At 47.3% G+C, this 26,960-nt stretch overlaps 1 protein-coding gene and 1 non-coding gene across 4 annotated transcripts in view; one reads left to right on the forward strand and one right to left on the reverse strand.

Annotated features, from left to right (window-relative positions):
* Positions 1-26,960, reverse strand: part of tmem98 (transmembrane protein 98) — a 61,129-nt gene that overhangs the window by 11,469 nt on the left and 22,700 nt on the right. For all 3 annotated transcript variants that reach the window (XM_078223805.1, XM_078223804.1, XM_078223807.1), the window contains exons 3-7: positions 20,786-21,004; positions 12,051-12,182; positions 7,217-7,250; positions 5,878-5,993; positions 2,105-2,164 (exon numbers count right to left, since the gene is read on the reverse strand). In XM_078223805.1, coding sequence (XP_078079931.1) covers positions 2,105-2,164; positions 5,878-5,993; positions 7,217-7,250; positions 12,051-12,182; positions 20,786-20,916 — 473 coding nt within the window. In that variant the 5' untranslated portion in view covers positions 20,917-21,004. The remainder of the gene's footprint in view (positions 1-2,104; positions 2,165-5,877; positions 5,994-7,216; positions 7,251-12,050; positions 12,183-20,785; positions 21,005-26,960) is intronic.
* On the forward strand, positions 19,183-19,255 carry trnai-aau (transfer RNA isoleucine (anticodon AAU)). The gene has a single exon. It is a non-coding gene; the product is annotated as a tRNA-Ile (tRNA).

Consider the following 26,960-nt stretch of genomic DNA (forward strand, 5'->3'; position numbering starts at 1 on the left):
CACGGCCACTATTACTGAGAACAATTTTAAATTCCAGATTTATCAATTGAATTGAAAGGCTGCATTTTCTGCCAATGTTGTGCATTCGCAGTTATACTGTTTGATATCAATCTGAGTGAGAGAGTTGGCAGCAGCCAGGAGCACGGGCGGTGCTGGTCAAATCATCAGAGCTGTATTCTAGGCAGCTTGGTACATCTTAATGGCTTTGTTTGTTTTCTTTATTTTTGATGGGCCATCTCTGTAACTGCTGAAGTTAAAGCAAAACATCATGGATGCTGGAAATCCAAAATAAAAACAGGAATAAACAGGTCTGTTCAGCATCTGTGGGGAGAGAAACAGAGTTAACGGGTGGAATTTTCCCATCTCTCCCACCACGTGATTCATAGTGAGCGGGACAGAAAATTCGGTGGACGATGTAAAGGTCCGTTAACCTGGGATGGGAACTTCTGGTCTTGAGGAGTGTGTGGTCGGAAAATCCCTTCCTCGCCTCAAGTCTGTGTGAATCTTCCTCAGAGCTGCCAGACCTGCTCAGTTTTTTTCCAGCAATCTCCTGTTGCTATCTCTGTAACTGAATTAATTCATTCAGTTTATAAATTTGTCATCAACATTTGGATAGTTGACAGGGAGCTGCGACTGATTCACTGAGCTTATTTCCATATAGCTCATAGCTGCCTCCAGGAAGGGTGAAACCCATCTAAGGTTAAATAACGTGACAAAGGGCCATGGCTGCATTGAAATGCAGCTTAGGGAGTGTAGCACAGCGGTGCAGTGGTTAACACTGTAGCTTCATAGCGCCAGGGACCCGGGTTCAATTCCCGGCCCGGGACACTGTCTGTGCGGAGTCTGCACATTCTCCCCGTGTCTGCATGGGTTTCCTCCAGGTGCTCCGGTTTCCTCCCATGGTCTGAAAGACGTGCTGGCTCGGTGCACTGGCTGTGCTAAAATTCTCCCTCAATGTACCCAAACAGGTGCCAGAGTGACTAGGGGATTTTCACAGTAACTTCATTACAGTGTTAATGTAAGCCTACTTGTGACACTAATAAATAAACTTAAAAATTAACTACAAGAAATGGTTAACATTAACACAGTAAAGACAAAGTTAAACAAGTAAAGGCAATTGATTCCCAGAAGCAGCCAGATGGTTATGCGCGTAGTAACTACATTGGCACATCCACACAGGGTACTGGCATGCTGGGCGTAGCAGAGTGATTGGATTTCAGCGCCTGTTCAGATGGGCATCAGTGACCACCTTGCATTGCCAGGCACCACCATGGAATTTAAATTCCACCAGCTGCCATTGTGGGATTTGAACCCATGTCTCCACATCCTCTGACATCACTACCACACAACCTCCTCCCCTGATCTTAGGACCTGCAGTGCACTGGCTGAGAGGCCAGTGGATACACATTTAATTCTGGCTTTCATCAGCGAATTGGATGAGCACCTGAAGATAAAAGAGTTGTGGGTTACAGGAAAAGAGTGGGGAGAGAACCAGAATAAACTGGATGGGCTGAATGGCCTCCTTCTGTGTTGTAGCCATATGCCCAAGAGCATTTTGTTCTTCAGCAAGCGCAACAACCAAATGGAATCATTGGATCCCTACAGTGCAGAAGGAGGCCATTCGGCCCATTGGGTTTGCACTGACTCTGATAGAGTATCTTACCCAGGCCCTCTCCCCTGCCTGTCCCCGTAACTGCACACATTTCCCATGGCTAATCTATCTAACTTACACATCTTGGGACACTTGGGAATTTAGCACGGCCAATCCACCTAACGTGCACATCTTTGGAGTGCAGGAGGAAACTGGAGCACCCGGAGGAAACCCATGCAGACACGGGGAGAACGTGCAAACTCCACACACACAGTGACCCAAGGCTAGAATTGAACCCTGGTCCCTGGCGCTGTGAGACAGCAGTGCTAACCACTGTGCCATGGTGCTACCCGAATAGTTGAATTTCTCCTTGCAGCCCATCACACGTGTGTCTATCCAAGTGCAGTTATTCCTCCCATTCAACATGCCCTAGATTGAGATGTATGCCACCCGTGTTTCAGTCTATGATTATACAATGCTATCATTTTAGAATCAATAGAAATGGCTGCAGACCTGGCATCCAGGAGTTTGGGATCCAATGGAGGGTACATCGATCTTACAACATCGTCCACCCTGTGACAATGGGGTAAAGAAACAAAGCACATTATTGTAAGCTCTACCCACATGGAGACGGGTCTTGATGAATTCTTTCCTTACAGAAAGCAATGATTAAATGTAACAATAGCTCAGCAGTGCAGAAGGTTGGGATATATAAGCAAATTATTTGAATTTATTTAAATGTGTGTTCCCTTGGGCCCATCTCACCAACCCATGAAAACAATCTCATAACTATAATCGGCGGCACGGTGGTACAATGGTTAGCACTGCTGCCTCACAGCGCCAGGGAGCCGGGTTTGATTCCCGGATTGGGTCACTGTCTGTGTGGAGTTTGCACGTTCTCCCCGTGTCTACGTGGGTTTCCTCCGGGTGCCCCGGTTTCCTCCCACACTCCAAAGAAGTGCGGGTTAGGTTGATTGGCCATGCTAAATTGCCCCTTGGTGTCAGGGGACTAGCTAGAGTAAATGCATAGGGTTATAGAGATAGGGCCTGGGTGGGATTGTGGTCGGTGCAGACTCGATGGGCCGAATGGCCTCCTTCTGCACTGTTGGATTCTATGATGATTCTTTAAGATGCCCCTCAGCTTCAGTAGCGTGCATTTTGGCCTTTTGGCTAAGATCAAGTGTCCAAACAAGCCCAAGATGGGATGTAATGCCTTATCTTGTCAGCTTGGATCTTGTTTGTCTCCCTTGTGGGGACTTGAATTGGATTCAATTGGAACTTGAATTTGGTTTTTGGAGCAAGCAAGGAATGGATTTGGGTTTGTCTGGTCCACTCTGAGCATTGGATTTGTCACTTTAAAGATGGAGTAAAAAATATTTTTTTAAAATATGCTTCTCGGCCTTTTGGCTAAGATCAAGATTGGATGAAGCCCAAGATGGGGTGCAATGCCTGTTGTTGTCAGCTTGGATCTTGTTGACTGTTAATGTTTAGAATACCATAAAACAAAAGTATGTTTGGTGTGTTCTGACACTATATTTTATTGTGTATGTTTGTGAATTTATTTTTTTTTAGAAAAATTTGCCGTACGTTGGGGACCATGGCCGGAATTCTCCAGCCACTCAAACCCCATCATCGTTGCGAGCGAGGAGAATTTGTCGCTCAGCCAAATCTCCGTTCACTGCAACGGGACGGGAGAATCCCACCGGTGTGAACGGCCTGAGAATCCCGCCCATCAATTGGATTAATTTTGAATTTGAATTTGGTTTTTGGAGCAAGCAAGGACTCTGAGAATTGGCTTTGTAATTTTAAGAATGGAGTAAAAATTTTAAAAAACACAGTTCTTCACTTCTCAACTCTCTTTTTGATTGTAACCCGTCATTTCTGGTAGAATTCTAGTGAATCAACATGGTACTTTTTACATTGCTGCTATATTCTTCCTATAATGGAACACACAACATGGTGCCCTTATCAATAAATCATCAGTTGATCCCAGGCCTATGCCTAGTCTCCAAACAAGACCAACTCCACGGAAATTAATTTCCTTGCCCATGCCATCAACTGCATTTACTTGACTGAATATCTACCTGCTTCCTTGGTGCAATAGCAATTAAAGAATAATTTCCCCCAAAACTGATTATGGGGAAAATGCTTATAAATTCCGGCTTTCCCTTGCAATGGAATTTCCTTGATGAATTACAATTTCCAATATACTGTAAATAGCTAGGAAATTAACTAATAAGCATTGACGAAGGAAAAGCGGTAGATGTGGTTTACATGGACTTCAGCAAGAGCATTCGATAAGGTCCCCCATGCAAGACTTCTTGAGAAAGTGAGAGGGCATGGGATCCAAGGGGCTGTTGCCTTGTGGATCCAGAACTGGCTTGCCTGCAGAAGGCAGAGAGTGGTTGTAGATGGGTCTTTTTCTGAATGGAGGTCGGTCACCAGTGGAGTGCCCCAGGGATCTGTTCTGGGACACTTGCTGTTTGTCATTTTCATAAATGACCTGGATGAGGAAGTGGAGGGATGGGTTGGTAAGTTTGCCGATGACACGAAGGTTGGTGGTGTTGTGGATAGTTTGGAGGGATGTCAGAAGCTGCAGCGTGACATTGATAGGATGCAACCCTGGGCGGAGAAGTGGCAGATGGACTTCAACCCGGATAAATGTGTAGTGGTCCATTTTGGCAGGTCAAATGGGATGAAGGAGTATAATATCAAGGGTAAGACTCTTAGCAGTGTAGAGGATCAGAAGGACCTTGGGGTCCGGGTCCATAGGACTCTTAAATCGGCCTCGCAGGTGGAGGAGGTGGTTAAGAAGGCATATGGTGTGCTGGCCTGGATTGAGTTTAGAAGTCGGGAGATAATGATGCAGCTTTATAAGACCCTCGTCAGACCCCACTTAGAGTACTGTGCTCAGTTCTGGTCGCCTCATTACAGGAAGGATGTAGAAATTATTGAAAGGGTGCAGAGAAGATTTACAAGGATGTTGCCTGGATTGGGTGGCATGCCTTATGAGGATAGGTTGAGGGAGCTCGGTCTTTTCTCCTTGGAGAGATGAAGAATGAGAGGTGACCTAATAGAGGTGTACCAGATGCTGAGAGGTATAGATCGGATGGATTCTCAGAGGCTTTTTCCCAGGGCTGAAATGGCTGCTACAAGAGGACACAGGTTTAAGGTGCTGGGGAGTAGGTACAGAGGAGATGTCAGGGGTAAGTTTTTCACTCAGAGGGTGGTGGGTGAGTGGAATCGGCTGCCATCAATGGTGGTGGAGGCAAACTTGATAGGGTCTTTCAAGAGACTTCTGGATGAGTACATGGGACTTAATAGGATTGAGGGTTATAGGTAAGCCTATATATAGGCCTAGGTAGGTAGGGACATGTCCGGCGCAACTTGTGGACTGAAGGGCCTGTTTGTGCTGTAGTTTTTCTATGTTCTAATTCAGTGAATTGAGATAGGTGCAAGACTTCAGTGTTGTGAGGTGTGGTGCAGACATCGAGTTATTTTCAATAGAAAAGTGAAGAAGAAGAGAGCTGGGAGATCAGGGACGGCATGGTGGCACAGTGGTTAACACTGTTGTCTCACAGCACTGGGGACCCGGGTTCAATTCTGGCCTTGGGTGACTGAATGTGTTGAGTTTACACATTCTCCCCATGTTTGCATGGGTTTCCTCCGGGTGCTCCGGTTTCCTCCCACAGTCCAAAGATGTGCAGGTTAGGTGGACTGGCCATACTAAATTGCTCTTTAGTGTCTCAAGACATGTAGGTTAGATGAGATTAGTCGTGGTAAATGTGTAGGATTGCAGGGGAGAAGGCCTGGGTACTACTTTGTCAGAGAGTTTGTGCAGTCTCGATGGGCCAAATGGCCTCCATGAGATTCCATGAGATGCAAATGTTTACAAGCATGAAAGGAAGTGGGAATCTGGAAATGAAAAGTTCTTTCTGTGGCCCCAGAGCATTTAATGGTATAATGAATCCTGAGCTTTAGGAGGTTTCAGGTGGATTGGAAGTCGCGGTCTGTGTACTTTTCCCTGGCTCCCACTCAGGACACAGTGGGAATGCTAATCAGCAGCAAAGGATCAGTGTCTAACCCACTGCATCAACCCAATTTCCACCATATATTATATCTCCTTTAAATCCATCACTGAGGGCAAGTCTGCTTGGCAGATTCATCCTATTTATTAATGTCTGCACTCCCATAACAAGGTAGATTGAACAGATCTGTCATGCAATCCTGAGTAAGAAGTCTCACAACACCAGGTTAAAGTCCAACATGAGACAGGCCCCTCTCACCTTGGACTAATCCGCTTTGCCACCACGATTATGTCACTCAGCCTGGCTGGCGATTTAATCTTTGCCCCTGATCCCATCGTCATGGCAACGAGTTTCTCAGTGAGAGTGTGACATATCTGTAAAACAGGCAGATAGAAGAATCAACACCTGGGAAGGTCAGCTTTTCCCAAACCCTCAAAGCAAACAATCTCAAAATGACAAAAAAGAAGACAAAATTTGCCCTCACAGTGATGTGACTTTTGGCTTTTCCAATTAAAAATGTTATTGTTTGAATGGCACGTCAAATCTTTTAACCAGTACCAGGCGTTTACCAAGTCCATGAAATCTCACCAATGGTTCCAGTGTAATGTTTCTCAGTATTTTAACTCTGTGTATGTGAGGTCACTGTCTGTGCGGAGTTTGCACATTCTCCTCGTGTCTGCATGGGTTTCCTCCGGGTGCTCCGGTTTCCTCCCACAGTCCAAAGATGTGCGGGTTAGGTTGATTGGCCATGCTAAAAAAAAATTGCCCCTTAGTATCCTGGGATGCGTAGATTAGAGGGATTAGCGGGTAAAATATGTAGGGATATGGGGGTAGGACCTGGGTGGGATTGTGGTTGGTGCAGACTCAATGGGCCGAATGGCCTCTTTCTGTATTGTAGGGTTTCTATGAAACTTTTGAACACTGCTATTCGTATTTTCAATAATACAAGCTTTACCTCACTTCACACCTCATATTTTTGACATTGAGAAAATAGAGCAAAGAAATAATAACTCACTATAATCTCATAAAGGTGTCAGTCATTCAAAGCTTAACACTACTCCTCAAGCTGTCTAAACAGACCCTTGCTGATCTAATCCATGAATGAGTCTTGGCGCTCAACCAGCCATTTATAATGAGGCCATCTGGGAAATGTATCAACAGAAACAGGTGGCCAAACATCATGAGCATTTCAAGACTTGCCACGGCTATTATAAGGCTCACTGGTCCTGTACATAGTGCTTATTGGGTGAGCGGGCAGGGGTGGTATGAGAATTGCATGAAGGTGACATGAGACATGGTGTGGGGGGGGGGGGGGGGTGGCGCATGCAGAAATGGAGGAAGCATGGGTAAAACCTTTGAATCATATCTTTTTTAAGGTTTCCAGGTCCAGACTGTGGTTCATGACTCCTCTGACGCATGAGTTCTTGAAAAAGGCCCAGCTTCACAAAGAATATCCAACAGCAACGAGAACTGCCAACACCAGGAATGGGAATCCCAGAATCAGATCCCACCCACCATTTTTAAAGGACTCTGGAGTCGGCCTGAGCTTGTGAAAACACATTCCTCAGTCTCTAATGAAAATTAACACAATCCTTACCTTAAGAATCTCAATACAGTGTGACACCAAACCCCTAGAAAATAGAAGAGTCCATTTTAGTTGCACAGATTCAGCAACAACAGCTTATATTTATATAGCGCCTTTAACATATCTCCGAAATAACCTCATAGGAGCATTAAAAAACAAAGTATGCCACTGAGCCACATGAGGGAACATTAGATCAGATAACCAAAAGCTTGGATAAAGAAGTAGATTTTAAGAAGTCTCTTAAAGGAAGTAGAGAGGCTGAGTGGTGTAGGTCGGGGATGCCAGTGTTTGGGGCCTAGGCAGCTAAAAGCACAGCCACAAATGGTGCAGCAATTATGAGGAAGGATGCACAAGAGGCCAGAATTAGTGGAGCACAGATATTTCAGAGGGTTTAACGTTTATTTATTAATGTCACAAGTAGGCTTATATTAACACCGCACTGAAGTTACTGTGAAAATTCCCAAATCGCCACATTCGGGCCTCTTCGAGTAGACTAAGGGAGAATTAACACGGCCAATGGAGCGGCACGGTGGCACAGTGGTTAGTACTGCTGCCTCAAAACTCCAGGGACCCGGGTTCGATTTCAGCCTTGGGTCACTGTCTGTGTGGAATTTGCACGTTCTCCCAGTGTCTGCATGGGTTTCCTCCGGGTGCTCCGGTTTCCTCCCACAGTCCAAAGATGTGCGGGTTAGGTGGATTGGCCATGCTAAATTGCCCCTTGATGCCCTGGGATATTTTTTTTTTTATAGAAACCCTACAGTGCAGAAGGAGGCCATTCGGCCCATCGAGTCTGCACCGACCACAATCCCACCCAGGCCCGACCCCCACATATTTACCCGCTAATCCCTGTAACCTACGTATCAGGACTCTAAGGGGCAATTTTTAACCTGACCAATCAACCTAACTCGCACATCTTTGGACTGTGGGAGGAAACCGGAGCACCCGGAGGAAACCCACGCAGACACGAGGAGAATGTGCAAACTCCACACAGACAGTGACCCGAGCCGGGAATCGAACCCGGGACCCTGGAGCTGTGAAGCAGCAGTGCTAACCACTGTGCTACCGTGCCGCCCTATGTAGTTTAGAAGGATTAGCTCTGGTAAATATGTGGGATTATGGGGATAAGGCCTGGGTGGGATTGTTGTCAGTGCAGACTCGATGGGCTGAATGGCCTCCTTCTGCACTGTAGGGATTCCATGATTCTATTCTATGATTCAATGCACTTAACCAGCACATCTTTTGGAATGTGGGAGGAAACTGGAGCACCCGGTGGAAACCGACGCAGACATGGAGTGAGCGTGACCTAAGCCAGAAATCGAACCCGGGTCCCTGGCGCTGTGAGGCAGCAGTGCTAACCACTGTGCCACCGTGGTGCAGAGGTTTAGAGAGTGAGGGAGGGGCAAGGCCATGGAGGGATTTGAAAACAAGGATCAGAATTTTAAAATCAAGGCATTGCTTGACTGGGAGTCACTGTTGGTCAGTGGGCACAGGGGTGATTGAGGAACAAGACTTGGTGCAGTTAAGACATGATTCCTAGCTTTTGGAGGGTAGAATGTGGGAGACCAGCCAGAGGTGCATTGGAGTAGTTGAGTCTAGGGGTGACGAAGGCAAGGATGAGGAATTCAGCAGCTGTTGAGCTGAGATTTCTAAATTCACACATAAAATTCAATCAAATCCACACAGACACACTGAACTTGCCAGGATTGCTCACATTTTGCCACACATTTCCAAAGCATGAAAGGAAAATGGTCTTCTACTCCAAAGCTTCTTCACAGACACTGAGGGCGGAATCTTCCCATCCCGCCTACCACGGGAATCGTAGTGGGCGGGACACGGGCCATGTAAAGATCTGTTGACCTTGGGTGGAATTTTCCAGCCTTGAAGCGAGCGAGGCTGGAAAATCCCACCCGGACTGACATCCCGACTATTTCCACCCCTGTTGTTGTGTCAGATTTTAACTACTTGGGTGGGATTTTCCAGCCGCACTCGCCTCCAAGGCCAGAAATTTCTGCCTGAGGTCAATGGACCTTTACATAGTCTGTGTCCCATCCGCTACGTTTCCCGGGACGGGCGGGACGGGAACTCCGCCCTTTGTCTTTATGTGTTGGATCAGCGTTTCTTTTTAAAATGTGTTTCTGGTTCCTGTGTTTGTACAAATGCGTTCATCAGAAGTCAGGAATTCAGTCTTTGATCACATTGGCTTCTGGCACTATGTTAAGTTGAAAACCAGTGGTACAGAATTGGAAACTGGAGAACTCCTTCATTGGTCTTATCAGATACATGCAGTTACAGGCTAAACTCACATTTAAATCATTCCCCCCTTAAACTTCCATCAATCACCTCTTACTGTCCTATGTAGGGTGACAGAGCCGAAACGCACAATGGCCTCAATTTTCTGATCAACACCAGCGGTAACCCACTTATTTCAAAATTGTCGATGTTTGTGTTCACATCATTCTAACTGGAAAATCAGGCCAATGATGGATTGAAGAAACTTGGGATTAATCCGTCAAGCCTTAATCTTAGCCTCACTACTGCTAGAAGACAACAATCAGATGGTAGGCACTTCCTGACATGGAATATGGAAAAAGAAATCAAATGGGAATTTGCCACTAAGCTGATTTTGTTCATATCCTGGGAACTAAAGAAAAAACTTGCATTTATGTCGCACTATTCACAACTGTAAGACATCCCAAAGTACATTTGGAAGTGTAGTCACTGTTCTAATGAAGAATTCTAATTGGTGGCAGCCAATTTGTGCATAGTAAAGATCTCACAAACAAGGATGAGATAGCGAGCAGATAATTTTTTTTAGAGACATTGCTTGAGAGAAATATTTGCACTTCTTCGAAAAGGTGCCATGGCATCTTTAACATCCACCTGAGAACCAACCTAGGCCCCAGTTTAACATCTCAACCAAAAGACAGCACCTACATGGGTGTAGCATTTCCTCAGTGAAGTACCAGCCAAGTCTTTGGTGGTCGTCCAAAAGCAGACAGCTGCTCTTTGGATGCAGTAGGTTTGACCTGATGGAGATCTCATAGAAACTTACAAAATTCTAACAGGGTTAGAGAGAGTAGATTCAGAAAGCATGTTCCTGATGGTGGGGGAGTCCAGAACTAAGGGTCACATTTTGAGGATAAGGGGCTAACCTTTTAGAACTGAGATGAGAAAAAATTTCTTCACCCAGAGGGTGGTGAATGTGCGGAATGCACTACCACAGGAAGTAGTTGAGGCCAAAACGTTGTCTGATTTCAAGAAGAAATTAGATATAGCTCTTGGGGTTAAAGGGAAACAGGGATATGGGAGGAAGGGGAGATCAAGATATTGAATTCGATGATCAGCATGATCAAAATGAATGGCGGAGCAGGCTCGAAGGGCCAAATGGCCTACTCCTAGATTCAATGTTTCTATAGATACACAATATTTAATGTTCTTTGTCTTGAGAGCATGAGAGAGATTTGCTCAGTGTTTGTTCAGACCGCATTGGTAAATCAGTACTAAAGGAAATAAGTGGATGTATTAGTGAGAGGCAACATGGTTTTGTGAAGGGGAGGTCGTGTCTCATGAACTTGATCGAGTTTTTCGAGGAAGTGAGAAAGATGATTGATGAGGGTAGGGCAGTGGATGTTGTCTACATGGACTTCAGTAAGGCCTTTGACAAGGTCCCTCATGGCAGACTGGTGCAGAAGGTGAAGTCGCATGAGATCAGAGGTGAGCTGGCAAGGTGGGATACAAAACTGGCTCGGTCAAAGGAGACAGAGGGTAGCAGTGGAAGGGTGCATTTCTGAATGGAGGACTGTGTCAAGTGATGTTCCTCAGGGATCAGTGCTGGGACGTTTGCTGTTTGTAATATGTATAAATGATTTGGAAGAAAATGTAACTGGATTGATTCGTAAGTTTGCAGACGACACAGAGGTTGGAGGATTTGCGGATAGTGGTGAGGACCATCAGAGGATACAGCAGGATATAGATCAGTTGGAGACTTGGGCGGAGAGATGGCAGATGGAGTTTAATCCGGACAAATGTGAGGTAATGCATTTTGGAAGGTCTAATACAGATAGGAAATATACAGTACATGGCAGAACCTTTGAGAGTATTGATAGGCAAAGGGATCTGGGTGTACAGGTACACAGGTCACTGAAAGTGGCAATGCAGGTGGAGAAGGTAGTCAAGAAGCATACGGCATGTTGCCTTCATCGGCCGGGGTATTGAGTTTAAAAATTGGCAAGTCATGTTGCAGCTTTATGGAACCTTAGTTAGGCCGCATTTGGAATATAGTGTTCAATTCTGGTCGCCACACTATCAGAAGGATGTGGAGGCTTTGGAGAGGGTAGAGAAAAGATTTACCAGGATGCTGCCTGGTATGGAGGGCATTAGCTTTGAGGAGAGGTTGGAGAAACTTGGTTTGTTGTCACTGAAGCGACGGAGGTTGAGGGGAGACCTGATAGAAGTCTACAAGATTATGAGAGGCATGAACAGAGTGGATAGTCAGAAGCTTTTTCCCAGGGTGGAAGAGTCAATTACTAGGGGGCATAGGTTTAAGGTGCGAGGGGCAAGGTTTAAAGGAGATGTATGAGGCAGACGTTTTACACAGAGAGTAGTGGGTGCCTGGAACTCATTGCTGGGGGAGGTAGTGGAAGCAGATACGATAGTGACTTTTAAGGGGTGTCTTGACAAGTACATGAATAGGATAGGAATAGAGGGATATGTTCCCCGGAAGGGTAGGGGGTTTTAGTTAAGTTGGGCAGCATGGTCAGTGCAGGCTTGGAGGGCTGAAGGGCCTGTTCGTGTGCTGTAATTTTCTCTGTTCTTTGTTTTTGTTCTTTGAATCTATAGTACGTACGAGGCATCCTCAATCCAGTCTTCATTTTCCAAAATTGCCTCAATGTGAGGGTTTGTGATCACGACATCATCCAGCTCCAGTTCTGAGGGCTCACTCTGGGTTTCCATTGCACCAATCAGATCCACTGTCGGCCTGAGAGACAAAAGAAACCATTTTTGACAAATCAGAATACATTCTGGGAGGCCAAAGATGTGCAGGTCAGGTGGCTTGGCCATGCAAAATTTCCCCTTAATGTCCTAAGATGTGTATGTTAGGGTGATTAGCGGGATAAATATATGCAGTTACAGGGATAGGGCATGGGGTGGGCTTGGGTGAGATGCTGAGTCCGTGCAGACTTGATGGGCCGAATGTCTTCCTTCTACACTGTAGGGATTCGATTATTCTAGGGCAGGTGCAACACTAATGACAGTGAGTAGCTGTGTTGCTTTGATTTGATTTGATTTGATTTATTATCGTCACATGTATTAATATACAGTGAAAAGTATTGTTTCTTGGGCACTATACAGACAAAGCATACCGTTCATAGGGAAGGAAAGGAGAGAGTGCAGAATGTGGTGTTACAGTCACAGCTAGGGTGTAGAGAAAGATCAACTTAATGCAGGGTAGGTCCATTCAAAAGCAAGGAAGAAGCTGTTCTTGACTCGGTTGGTGCGTGACCTCAGGCTTCTGTACCTTTTTCCCAACGGAAGAAGGTGGAAGAGAGAATGTCCAGGGTGTGTGGGGTCCTTGATTCTGCTGGTTGCTCTGCCGAGGCAATGCGAATTGTAGACAGAGTTAATGGGACATTAAGGGGCAATTTAGTATGGCCAAGAAGCTGTTCTTGAGTTGGTTGGTACGTGACCTCAAACTTTTGTATTTTTTTCCCGATGGAAAAAGGTGGAAGAGAGTATGTCCGGGGTGTGTGGGGTCCTTAATTATATATTTCCGAGGCAGCAGGCAAACCAAGTATCTAGATCTTGTCTATTCTAAGGTGGTCATGATCTCAGCCTAGGTAGAAAATAGATGGTACACTCGGCTAAGCCCTCCTGGCTTAGCAAGGGGGACATTGAAAAGCTCTTGCCTTCTCCAATGATCCCTAACCCTAACCCTCTACTGATCCCTGATCCAAGTGGATATATGTGGATGATAGGCAAGAGTTTGGTGTAGCTGGCCTTTTGGCTAAGATCAAGCGTAGAATCAAGCCGAGATTGGGTTTAATGCCTGTTCTTGTCAGCTTGGATCTCGTCTGTCTCTTTTGTGGAGTCATGATGTGGAGATGCCGGCGTTGGACTGGGGTGAACACAGTAAGAGTTTTAACAACACCAGGTTAAAGTCCAACAGGTTTATTAATGGCATTTGCTACCAAATAAACCTGTTGGACTTTAACCTGGTGTTGTTAAAACTCTTACTCTTTTGTGGAGACCATTAATTGAATTCAATTTGAATTTGAATTCCTTAATCCAGCAAGGAGCTGGATTAAGGGCTTGCCCTTCCCACTCATAGGCGGCACAGTAGCACAGTGGTTGGCACTGCTGCTTCACAGCGCCAGGGACCTGGGTTCAATTCCAGCCTCGGGTGACTGTGTGGAGTTGGCACAGTCTCCCTGTGTCTGTGTGAAATTCCTCCTGGTGCTCCCGTTTCCTCCCACAGTCCAAAAATGTGTAGGTTAGGGGGATTGGACATGCTAAATTGTCCCTTAGTGTCCCAGGATGTGTGAGTTAAATGGATTAACCATGGGAAATGGATGGGGATACGGAGATAGGGTGGGGGAGAGAGCCTGGGTAAGATGCTTTGTTGGAGAGTCAGCGCAGACTCGATGGGCCAAATGGTCTCCTTCTGCACTGTAGGGATTCTCTGATTCTATGACTCTGCACATTGGCTTTGTTACTCTGAGAAAGAAATAAGAAGTCGCAAATCTTTCCAATACTTTGATGTAGGAATTAGCCTGGGCTCATATTCCATTTCTGCATAACACTAACGCTGTGGCTTCATAGAATCCTATAGTGCAGAAGGAGGCCATTCGGCCCATGGAGTCTGCACCAACCACAATCCCACCCAGGCCCTATTCCTGTAACCCCACATATTTACCCTGCTAATCCCCCTGACACTAAGGAGCAATTTAGCATGGCCAACCCACCTAAACCACATATCTTTGGAGTGTGGGAGGAAACCGGAGCACCCGGAGGGGACCCACACAGACACGGTGAGAATGGACTAGAAATGGGCTCCTGGGTTTCCTCACAATTGATTATCTTATAATCGGTGAAGGTCATCTTCCAGAGACAAGTTTATAACTTTTCTGCCAGTTAAGTTTTAATTAATGGTTCCTTTTACCAAAATAGTGGAGAATGGCAATGAGATGAACGCTTAATTTCTTTGATGGAGGGAGGAGTGTTGGCTTGGACGCCTGCTCTTCAGAAGTTGCCATGAGATCTTTAGTTTATTTCACCTGCACAGACAGTGACTCTCTGTTTAACATGGACCTCCGACAGTGCAGCAAAGTTCCCCCCATGCTAGAGTGTCGGCCAGGATAGGAGCGGCACAGTGGCACAGTGGGTGAGGCAGCAACTGCCTCGCTGTTGCATCACAGCACCAGGGACCCGGGGTTGATTCCTGGCTTGGGTCACTGTCTGTGCAGAGTCTGCGCGTTCTCCCCGTGACTGCATAGATTTCCTCCAGAGTCCGAAAGACGTGCTGGTTAGGTACATTGGCCATGCTAAATTCTCCCTCAGTGTACCCGAACAGGCACCGAAATGTGGCAACAAGGGGATTTTCACAGTAACTTCATTGCAGTATTGATGTAAGTCTACTTGTGACACTAATAAATAAACTTAGATTAAACTTAGATTAACGGCCTCACAGCCTGGTGTGGGACTCAAATGCACAACCCGCTGCCCCAGAGATAAAAGACATGTTCCAGGTCAAAGGTTCAACACAAAGAAAAAAATGGCAGTTGCATTGCCATTTCAAACTGCCAATCATCAAGAAACATAGTCAGGATAGAGGGGAAAAAGAAAAGCTCCTGGATACCCGAGCATTAATCCACCATCATAGAACTAACAACTATCACCTCCCAATATGTAATTCTCCACAATGGTATGAGGGACATGCTTTATCAGTGCCTTTATCCCACACATCCAGCAGAGGGGGTCCATCAACAATCGTAAAAATCTCCTGAAGACGTGCCCTTCATAAAAAGATTTTTAAGCAACTCCAGGGACCCAGGTTCAATTCCGGCCTTGGGTGACTGTGTGGAGCTTGCACACTCTCCTGTGTCTGCGTGGGTTTCCTCCGGGTGCTCCGGTTTTGTCCCACAGTCCAAAGATGTGCAGATATGTGGACCGGCCATGCTAAATTGCCCCTTAGTGTCCCAAAATGTGTAGGTTAGATGGATTATCCATGGGAAATAGGTTACGGGGATAGTGCAGGGGAGAGAGCCTGGATGAGATGTCCTTTTAGAGACTCGGTGCAGACTCGATGGGTCAAATGGCATTGTAGGGATTCTCTGATTGGTGTAGTTTCTTTCAATGAACTGGTTTTCCCTCTGTTCTTTGGTTACATTCCTATTTTTAGAATTTCTGGCCATGTTTGAGAATTTTCATGTGAGTGTACACTCTCCTCAGTCAGCCAATCGATTATGTGACTCATGGTCCATGATTCATTGTTTACCTCAGGTGAAAGCCAAGATCTTTAAGCAAACAGAGTTAATATTTAACCCAGCTCAATGACACTGAGCTGGAGGGAGTCGTCCAAACTGTGTATATCAGCTTGAGAATTAACGCATGGCCTTTTCAAACACAGTCACAACAAGTGCTTCCTTAAGATAAAGCCTGCATGGTGGCACAGTGGTTAGCACTGCTGCCTCACTGCGCAAGGGACACAGGTTCGATTCCTGGGCTTGGGTCACTGTCTGTGTGGACAGTGCACGTTCTCCCTGCGTCTGCGTGCGTTTCCTCCCACACTCCAAAGATGCACAAGTCATGTTGATTGCTCATGGCAAATTGCCTCTTAGTGTTAGGGGGTTCGTAGGATAAATAAGTAGAGTTCTGGGGATAGGGCCTGGGTGGGATTGTGGTTGGTGCAGACTCAATGAGCTGAAAGGCCTCCTTCTGCACTGTAGGGATTCTCTGAAGGCCAAAGTTTGGAGACATTGGCCCAAATTTTCCAGCAAACAGATAATTGGAAACTGGGCTTAAATTGGGAGCATTGGGAGAGTAAATTGGGGAAGCAACAGCGTAGTGGTATTGGTATCTGAACTAGTAATCCAGAGACCCAGGATAATGCTCTGGGGATCTGGGTTCGAATCCCACCACAGCAAATGGTGAAATTTGAATTCAAGAAAAATCTGGAATTAAAAGTCTAAAAAAGACTATGAAACCATTGCCGATTGTAGTAAAAACCCACCTGATTCACTATGCCCTTTAGGGAAGGAAATCTCCTGTTCTGACCTTAATGTGGGTTTCCTCCGGGTGCTCCGGTTTCCTCCCACAGTCCAAAGATGTGCGGGTTAGGTTGATTGGCCATGCTAAAATTGCCCCTTAGTGTCCTGGGATGCGTAGGTTAGAGGGATTAGCGGATAAAATATGTAGGGATATGGGAGTAGGGCCTGGGTGGGATTGTGGTCGGTGCAGACTCGATGGGCCGAATGGCCTCTTTCTGTACTGTAGGGTTTCTATGATTTCTATGATTTCTATGTGATTCCAGATCCACACTGATGTGGTTGACTTTTAAGTGACGTCTGAAATGGCCTCGCAAGTCGCTCAGTTGAAGGGCAATTAGGGATGGGCAACAACTGCTGGCCCAGCGAAGCCCACAGCAAGTAACAAAATAGAAGCAGGTCAGGACCCCGCAGATGTTTTGATGCACGCACGTGCTCAGAAATTGTCCAGGATGATTAAACTTCTGGTGGGTTAATTTCCACTGTCCTGGGACCCTCCTCAAATGCCTCCACTTCTGAGCTCAGTGCCTGAGACTTGGGGGGATCAGATATGTAGAATTACCTGCATATGTTACCCTGCAGGGAAATGTTATCCTGGTTAATATCGGCTTTGAACCAGTGTAACTCAACTGACAACCTCAACCAATCCCTCCTCCAGTCATGTCCCAACACCTGTAAAGAATCAACATACCGCAGATGCTGGAATCTGAAACAAGAGCAAAGGAAGCTGGAAAACCTCAGCAGGTCTGCCAGCATCTATATAGATGTCCCTAACCCGACCTGACTCCTTCCCCTCCTGAGCGGCTGAGTACCCACCTGGAGCCCAACTACCCTCAACCCCGTCTGACTACTACTCCGATCACCCAACTACAAACCTCCCAACCAACCCACCATCACCCCCACCAGACTAACACCCTGTCTTGACCACCAGAATAATACCTGATTCGACCCAATTACCCAATCTCATCTGACTCCCCACTCAGCCCCGCCACTCAGCCCCGCCACTCAGCCCCCCCACTCAGCCCCCCCACTCAGCCCCCCCACTCAGCCCCCCCACTCAGCCCCCCCACTCAGCCCCCCCACTCAGCCCCCCCACTCAGCCCCCCCACTCAGCCCCCCACTCAGCCCCCCACTCAGCCCCCCACTCAGCCCCCCACTCAGCCACCCACTCAGCCACCCACTCAGCCACCCACTCAGCCCCCCACTCAGCCCTCCACTCAACACTCCACTTGGCCCCCCACTTGGCCCCCCACTCAGCCACCCACTCAGCCCCCCACTCAGCCCCCCACTCAGCCACCCACTCAGCCACCCACTCAGCCCCCCACTCAGCCCTCCACTCAACACTCCACTTGGCCCCCCACTCGGCCCCCCCACTCAGCCAGCCACTCACTCAGCCACTCACTCACTCACTCACTCATTCAGCCCCCAGTCACCCACTCACTCACTTACAGGGTGGCACAGTGGCACAGTGGTTAGCACTGATGCCTCACAGCACCAGGGACCCGGGTTCGATTCCTGCCTTGGATGACTGTGTCTGTGTGGAGTTTGCACTTTCTCCCTGTGTCTGCGTGGGTTTCCTCCGGGTGCTCCGGTTTCCTCCCACAGTCCAAAGATGTGCGGGTCAGGTTGATTGGCCATGGAAAGTTGCCCCTTAGTGTCCAGGGGCTAGTAGGGTAGATATGTGGGGTTAAAGGGATAGCGTCTGAGTAGGATTGTGGTCGGTGCAGGCTAAATGGGCAAATGGCCTCCTTCTGCACTGTAGGGATTCTATGATTCTATGATTACTAAAACACTTGCACCTTTAAAAACATGAATACAGCAGCTACTGTTGTGAAAGGTGTGTGGGTGTCGGGGCGGAGAGAGGGTTGGTGTCCTTTTCCATTTATTTTCCACCGGAGAGGCAGCACTGAACCATCGATGCTTCTGCCGGGATTGCTCATGTCCTGGCTGGAAAATCGCGAAAGGGTCAGTTTGCAGAAATCCTCAGTTTGCAGAAATAAGGACAGCTGTGGTGCGTGCAGCATTAACGCTGACCAGGGGATCATAACATCTTTAATCATAGAAATCATAGAAGTCATAGAAACCCTACAGTGTAGAAAGAGGCCATTCGGCCCATCGAGTCTACACCGACCACAATCCCACCCAGGCCCTACCCACACATCCCTACATATTTACCCACTAATCCCTCTAACCTACGCATCTCAAGACACTAAGGGGCAATTTTAGCACAGCCAATCAACCTAACCCGCACATCTTTGGACTGTGGGAGGAAACTGGAGCACCCGGAGGAAACCCACGCAGACACGGGGAGAATGTGCAAACTCCACACAGACAGTGACCCAAGCCGGGAATCGAACCCAGGTCCCTGGAGCTGTGAAGCAGCAGTGCTAACCACTGTGCTACCGTGCCGCCCTAAAAAATTCTGTAAATTAGAGGAAAAGCTCATCGTTTTAGCTCTTGACCAATTGAATGCTTCAAACTCCGTGACGTGCATGGTAAACGCACGGACCAATGCTGGATACCTGGCTTGGTGCAGGTAGAGTAGAATCGGGCCCATTAGCTGAGGCTGTTAGCAGTGACTGAATGGAGTTTGTATGGAGCTTTCATCCTTACACTTCCATTTGAATTACTGAAGAAGAGCTGGCATGGATTTGTTAAATGTAGACCATGCTTGCCTAATCTAATCGACTTTTTGATAAAGTAGCATAGAAGAGTGTTTCTGTAGTGTAGTGGTTATCATGTTTACCTAATACGCAAACGGTCCCTGGCTCGAAACCAGGCAGAAACAATATTAAACTTGGAGTGAAGAAAAGATCAATAATTCACATTTTAGGGGCGGCACAGTGGCACAGTGGTTAGCTCCGCTGCCTCACAGCATCAGGGAACCGGGTTTAATTCTGGCCTCCGAACTGTCTGTGTGGAGTTTGCACATTCTCCCTGTGTCTGCATGGGTTTCCTCCCACACTCCAAAGATGTGTGAGTTAGGTTGATTGGCCATGCTAAATTGACCCTAGTGTTGGGGGATTAGCAGGGTAAATATGTGGGGTTACGAAAATAGGGCCTGGGTGGGATTGTGGTTTGTGCAGAAAACTTGATGGGCCAAATGGCCTCCTTCTGCACTGTAGGGATTCTATGCTAAGGTTGACAAAGGGAACATGGTAGATGATATCTACTTGGATTTTAATTGGTGTTTGACAAAGTATCGCATAAACAGCTAGTTAACAAAAGTGAGGCTTATGGAATAGGAGGGTCCATATTATTCAATTAGATAAAAAATTGGCTCAATGATTGAAAACAGGGAGGTGTGGTAGATGATTGTTTTTTTGGACTGTGGGATGGTAGACAGTGGTGTTACCCTTGGTTTAGTTCCAGGTTCACTGCTTCCTTTATTATATATGAATGTTTTGGATCTGGGAGCATGGTGTAAAACTTCAAAATTTGCTGAGGCAAACATGGAGGAGTGGCAACCAATAAGGATGCCAAGAATCACCTGCAAACAGACACAGATAAGGTTCACGGGAATGAGCAGGAAAGTTGCAGATAGAAACTAATTCAAAGAAGTGTGAGGAGTTGCATACAGCAGAATGGAAAAGAAGAGGTAATATAGACTTGGTAGCACAATTCTGAAGTGTGGACAGGAACAGAGGAACCTAGGGGTGAAAGTGCATCCATCTTTGAAGGTGCCTTTATCTATTTCTTAGTATCACAAGTAGGCTTACATTAACACCGCCATGAAGTTACTGTGAAAATCCCCTAGTCACTACACTCTGGCACCTGTTCGGGTACATTGGGGGAGAATTTAGCACGGCCAATGCACCTAACCAGCACATCTTTCGGACTGTGGGAGGAAACCGGAGCACCCGGAGGAAATCCATGCAGACACAGGGAGAACGTGCAGACTCTGCACAGACACTGACCCAAGCCAGGAATCAAACCTGGATCCCTGACACTGTGAAGCAGCAGTGCTAACCACTGTGCCACCTACCTGCACATCTTTGGACTGTGGGAGGAAGTCAGAGCACCTGAAGGAAACCCGGAGGAATTGAGTGCACATCATTAAATATATCAATGCTCTGTGGACAAATGCAGTAGCTCATTTCTATTTATTAAGGTGCTATACATCTATCCTGGCTTTTACTGATGCAAAGGATGCTCTGTATTAAATCTATGAAATCCCTATGGGCTGACTGCCCCCACCTGTGAATTAACAGCTTCTCATCGTAGCTATAATAATCTTTGCAGCAGAACAGGTATTGGCACTAAAATTAACTGGACCAACTTCACAATGGACTAGGCCTCAGGCCTCGTTGGCACTTACTTTGACTCGAACTGGTGCAAAAGGTTGCTGGGTTGACAGTAACGGTGCCTGCAGACGACAACAAGAGCCACAAAGGAGGCCAGAAAGATGGTTGCAAGGACCCCAATTGCTACTATAACCACCGTCTCCATGGCGATTAACACAGGAGAAATGCTTTAAGTTGGCTTACGCACTGCCTTTGTATCGCTGTCCTCTCACTTTGCTATGGCTTCATTGTATCTGCAATCCAAATAATAAAGACATTTCAATATCAAGTAAAGAATAAAGGATATTCTGAAGGTGGGGCAGGGGAGGGGGGTGGGGGAGCAGGGGACATGGTGCAGAGGGATCTGGAGGCATACTTGCACACATTTGCTGGAATTTTACTGCCTCACATACCATTCTGCGAGCCTCACCTGCCCCGATTCTCAGGTGGGTGAGGCAATAAAATTCCAGTCAACTATAGTTTAAGTTTACTTATTAGTGTCTCAAGCAGGCTTACATTAACACTGCAATGAAGTTACTGTGAAAATCCCCTCGCCTCCACACTCTGGCGCCTGTTCAGGTACACTGAAGGAGAATTTAGCATGGCCAATGCACCTAACCAGCACGCCTTTCAGACTGTGGGAGGAAACCGGAGCACCCGGAGGAATCCCACGCAGACACGGGGAGAACGTGCAGACTCCGCACAGACAATGACCCAAGCTGGGAATTGAACCCGGGTCCCTGGTGCTGTGAGGCAGCAGTGCTAACCACTGTGCCACCGTGCCACCGCATTGTTTAAGGTAACTGGGCAGCAGTTGAAAAAGCAGTCAGAAAACAGATGGAATCTCAGGCTTTATAAATAACAGCATAGTGTGCAAACGCAAGGAGACGATGTGAGCATTGTGTCCAATCTTAAATGTCACATTTTAGGAAGGATGCCAAGGCATTGGGGAGGGTGCAGGAAAGAGTTATGAGTTGGTTCTGGAGTAAGGGACTTTTTATTTATGTGATTATAGATTGGAGAAACTGTGCTCTTCTCCTTTGAGAAGATTGAGACAGGAATTGATGGAGGTGTTCAAAATCATAAGTGGGCTAGGCAAGGAGAAAATGTTCCCATTGGCAGAAGGGTTGAGAATAAGGTAATAGCGACCTGGGACAAATGACAAAAGGATCAAAGGTGACATGAGGGGCCTGATTTTACCATTTTCATTCTAAGTGCGGAATCTGGGCGCAATTCAGATCCGACTTGGAAACCTGATTTCAGGCGCTCCCATTAGCGCTTAGCCTGAAAAAAAAAACGCGGGTCTGAATCACGCTGTGGGCAGGGCTTATCGCACCTGAAACGATCGGAACACTGAACTGTGCGTGTGCAGTTAGAAAAAAGTTTGAAAAAGCGCGCCTGTGTCAGATTGCTCCCGGGCCGCAGAAAGCGGAGAAAGCGGCTCGGGAGCGAAAAGCGGGAGTGATAGTCCCCACAGACATCACATTCCCCCTTATCCACCCACCCTCCCCCCCAGCTACCCAGACCGATCGCGATCCCCTGCCCCCTTCCCCCTCACCAATCACCCACAGAGTGGCAGTGGACCCCCCTGCCCAGTCGCCCCCCCCACCCCAGAGATACGTCTGACCTGCCTCCTTCCCACCACCCACCACCCCCCCCACTCCCTAGAGAATGATCAGGCCTCACGCCCCCTCCGCCAGAGAATGATCTGGCCTCATTCCCCCCCACAATCCCCAACCCCGAGGTACATCTGACCCGCCTCCTCCCCAACCAGACAACGATCTGCCCTCCCCCCGCAACCAGACAACGATCTGCCCTCCTCCCCTCCCCCACCAAGCAGACAATGATTGGCCCTCCCTCCTCCCATCCCCCCCCCCCGACCACCAGAGAATGATCTGACCCACCCCCCCCCCCCCCCCCCCCCCACCTCCCCACCACCGATCTAAGTCAGAGAGCCGTTGGAAGCACTGAACTTGCTCTTCAGCAACTGGAGCGCCCGAATCAGACTTTTATTCAGCAGGTCCATTTCGGCGCGATTCCGGATTGGCGAACGCGGTGATAAAGGGGGAAATGCTGATAAAGTTGGGCGGGCACAAATCAGATCGCGGCCATTCCCGGGTCTCGGTAAAGTGGCCATCTGTGCGGATGCGGGCGCGGATCGCGTTAATGGCCTCACTGCAGTCTATGACTCATCTTTCATTCCCTCCCCCTGCAGTATAAATATCTCCCACTTTCTATGCCTTTTAGCTTTGACAAAGGGTCATCTGGAATCGAAACGTCAGCTCTTTCCTCTCCTTACAGATGCTGCCAGATCTGCTGAGATTTTCCAGCATTTTCTCTTTTGGTTCCAGATTCCAGCATCTGCAGTAATTTGCTTTTATCCAGGGGCATGTTCTCCTTTACGCTTCCTGAAGTCGATGACAATCTCCTCCGCTTTGTTGACATTGAGGGAGAGATTATTGTCGCCGCACCAGTTCAACATATTCTCTATCGCATTCCTGTACTCTGTCTCGTCATTGTTTGAGATCCGACCCACTACAGTGGTGTCATCAGCAAACTTGAAAATCTAATTGGAGGGGAATTTGGCCACACAGTCATAGGTGTATAAGCAGTATCGTAGGGGGCTGGGAACACAGCCTTGTTGGGCACCGGTGTTGAGGATGATCGTGGAAGAGGTGTTGTTGCCTATCCTTACTGATTGTGAGTTAAGTTCAGGATCCAGTCGCAGAGGGAGGAGCCGAGGCCATGGAAAGATACCCATTAATGTGGTGCGATCAAAGTGTTTCAAATTAGTTGCACATTGAACTTTCTTTGCATCTTGTCACTATTGGTACGGGATCAGGTGTGGCATCCATCCTGTGTCTGTGGTCACCCATAAACAGCCATGAGATGAACATTAAACTGTATTTTATTGGTGCTGTTGATGGACGGGGATGGGGGAGGAATCTTTTGGCTGGGATACTGGGAGAATTCTCTGCTCCATTGCAAAACACCTTGCAGCAGGAGAGACAGTGTTAAATCAATCATTCCAACCAGTAGACCAATCATTGATTGTTTACTAACACAGAAATCAGCCTGAAGAATGTCTATTGAGTTATAATATCGAGCAGTAGATTGGACTATTTTACATATACTGATTCACAATTATTTTCTTTTTCCGGTTGTCTGATGCATGTTAATAGTGGCGTCGTGGGACTGTCGCTGGACTCGTAATCCAGAGACCTCAAGTAATGCTCTGGGGACCCTGGTTCAAATCCCACCATGTCAGATGGTGAAGTTTGAATACAATAAAAGATCTGGAACTAAATCTGGGGCGGCACAGGGTGGGCACAGTGGTTAGCTCTGCAGCTTCACAGCTCCAGAGACCTGGGTTCGATTTGTGGCTTGTGTCTGTGTGGAGTTTACACTTTCTCTCCGTGTCTGCGTGGGTTTCCTCTGGGTGCTCTGGTTTCCGCCCACCGTCCAAAGATGTGTGGGTTAGGTTGATTGGCCATGCTAAATTGACCCTGGTGTCAGGGGGATTAGCGAGGTAAATATGTGGGGTTACGGGAATAGGGCCTGGGTGGGATTGTTGTCAGTGCAGACTCGATGGGCTGAATGGCCTCCTCCTGCACTGTAGGATTCTATGACTTCTATAATTTCAAACATTTTGTGATGATCATGAAACCATTGTCGATTGTTGTAACAACCCATCTGGTTCACTAATATCCTTTAGGGAAGGAAATCTGCCAACTTTACCTGGTCTGGCCTACATGTGATTCCAGAGCCACTGCAATGTGGTTGACTCTCAACTGCCCTCAGGGATGGACAATAAATCCTGACCAAGCCACCGATGCCCACATCACATGAACAAATAAAAATAAAATACACAGGCGCATATATTAAAGATAAAGGAGAATTATTTCTGCAGGGCATGTGTTTCTGGCTGCGCATTTGGTGCTTTGACATGACTTTCCTGGCAGTCAGCACAGAGCAGTGAATACATGTCAGGGTCCTGGCAGAAGCAGTTCACACTGAGTTACTCAGCTCTGTCAAGGGGGAGCCGGATAGCTACCTGGTTGGGAGTGGGCTCCAGTACACTAATCTCACTGCTTCTCTTTGAATCATAGAATCCCCATAGTGCAGAAGGAGGCCATTCGGCCCATCGAGCCTGCACCGACAACATACCATCCAGGACCATCCCCAGGCCCTATCCCCGTAACCCCATGTATTTACCCTTCTAATCCCCCTAACACTAATGGACAATTTAGCATGGCCAATCAACCTAACTCGCACATCTTTGGACTGTGGGAGGAAACCGGAGCACCCAGAGGAAACCCACGCAGACCCAGGGAAAACGTGCAAATTCCACATAGACAGTGACCCAAGCCTGGAATCAAACCTGGGTTCCTGGCGCTGTGAGGCTACAGCACTAACCACTGTGCCACCGTGCCACCCTGAATCACTGAATCACTGCCTTGACTCCAAGCTTTGGAGCAGCCACTGTAAAGGCTTGATGGGGAAAGGCCACTGTCTAAGGCTCTGCCACCACAGGATACTGAGAAGATACAAACCATATAAAACTCCTTGAGCTTTGTGCACCAGTGGATGTGAAATGCAAATTTCACATCATTGCTGCCTCACAACGCCAGGGACCCGAGTTCAATTCCCGGCTTGGGTCACAGTCTGTGTGGAGTGTGCACATTTTCCCTGTGTCTGTATGGGTTTTCTCCAGATGCTCCGGTTTCCTCCCACAGTCCAAAGATATGTAGGTTAGGTAGATTGGCCATGGTAAATTGCCCCTTAGTGTCCACAGATATGTTGGTTAGGAAGATTAAGAACAAAGAACAAAGAACAGTACAGCACAGGAAACAGGCCCTTCGGCCCTCCAAGCCTGTGCCGCTCCTTGGTCCAACTAGATCAATCGTTTGTATCCCTCCATTCCCAGGCTGCTCATGTGACTATCCAGGTAAGTCTTAAACGATGTCAGCGTGCCTGCCTCCACCACCCTACTTGGCAGCGCATTCCAGGCCCCCACCACCCTCTGTGTAAAAAACGTCCCTCTGATATCTGAGTTATACTTCGCCCCTCTCACCTTGAGCCCGTGACCCCTCGTGATCATCACCTCCGACCTGGGAAAAAGCTTCCCACTGTTCACCCTATCTATACCCTTCACAATCTTGTACACCTCTATTAGATCTCCCCTCATTCTCCGTCTTTCCAAGGAGAACAACCCCAGTCTACCCAATCTCTCCTCATAGCTAAGACCCTCCATACCAGGCAACATCCTGGTAAACCTTCTCTGCACTCTCTCTAACGCCTCCACGTCCTTCTGGTAGTGCGGCGACCAGAACTGGGCGCAGTACTCCAAATGTGGCCTAACCAGCGTTCTATACAGCTGCATCATCAGACTCCAGCTTTTATACTCTATACCCCGTCCTATAAAGGCAAGCATACCATATGCCTTCTTCACCACCTTCTCCACCTGTGTTGCCAGCTTCAAGGATTTGTGGACTTGCACACCTAGGTCCCTCTGTGTTTCTATACTCCTGATGACTCTGCCATTTATTGTATAACTCCTCCCTACATTATTTCTTCCAAAATGCATCACTTCGCATTTATCCGGATTAAACTCCATCTGCCACCTCTCCGCCCAATTTTCCAGCCTATCTATATCCTGCTGTAGCGGGGTAAATGCTTGGGGTTACGGGGATAGGGCCTGGGGATGGTCCTGGATGGTATGTTCTCTCAGAGAGTTGGTGCAGACTTGATGGGCCGAATGGCATTCTTCTGCACTTTTGGGATTCTATGATCCTGTGGTTCAAATAAACATGGGTTTGATTCCCAGGTTGAGTGATTGTCTGTGCGGAATCTACACATTCTCCCTGTGTCTGCGTGGGTTTCCTCCGGGTGCTCCGGTTTCCTCCCACAGTCTGAAAGACATGCTAGTTAGGTGCATTGGCCATGCTAAATTCTCCCTCAGTGTACCCGAACAGGCGCCGGAGTGTAGTGACCAGGGGATTTTCACAGTAACTTCATTGCAGTGTTAAGGTAAGCCTACTTGTGACACTAATAAATAAATAATAAAAATAAACAAATAACAAATATAAGCTGTATAGGTAAGTGTAAAGTGGCACCTCACACAATATTGAAAGAAACTGACCTGTATTGCTCCTTATGTAACATGTCAAATATGGAGTGTTCTGTAATGCACTTTTATAAAGTTCATGA

Source organism: Mustelus asterias, chromosome 11, assembly GCF_964213995.1.
Source record: "Mustelus asterias chromosome 11, sMusAst1.hap1.1, whole genome shotgun sequence".
Taxonomy (NCBI): domain Eukaryota; kingdom Metazoa; phylum Chordata; class Chondrichthyes; order Carcharhiniformes; family Triakidae; genus Mustelus; species Mustelus asterias.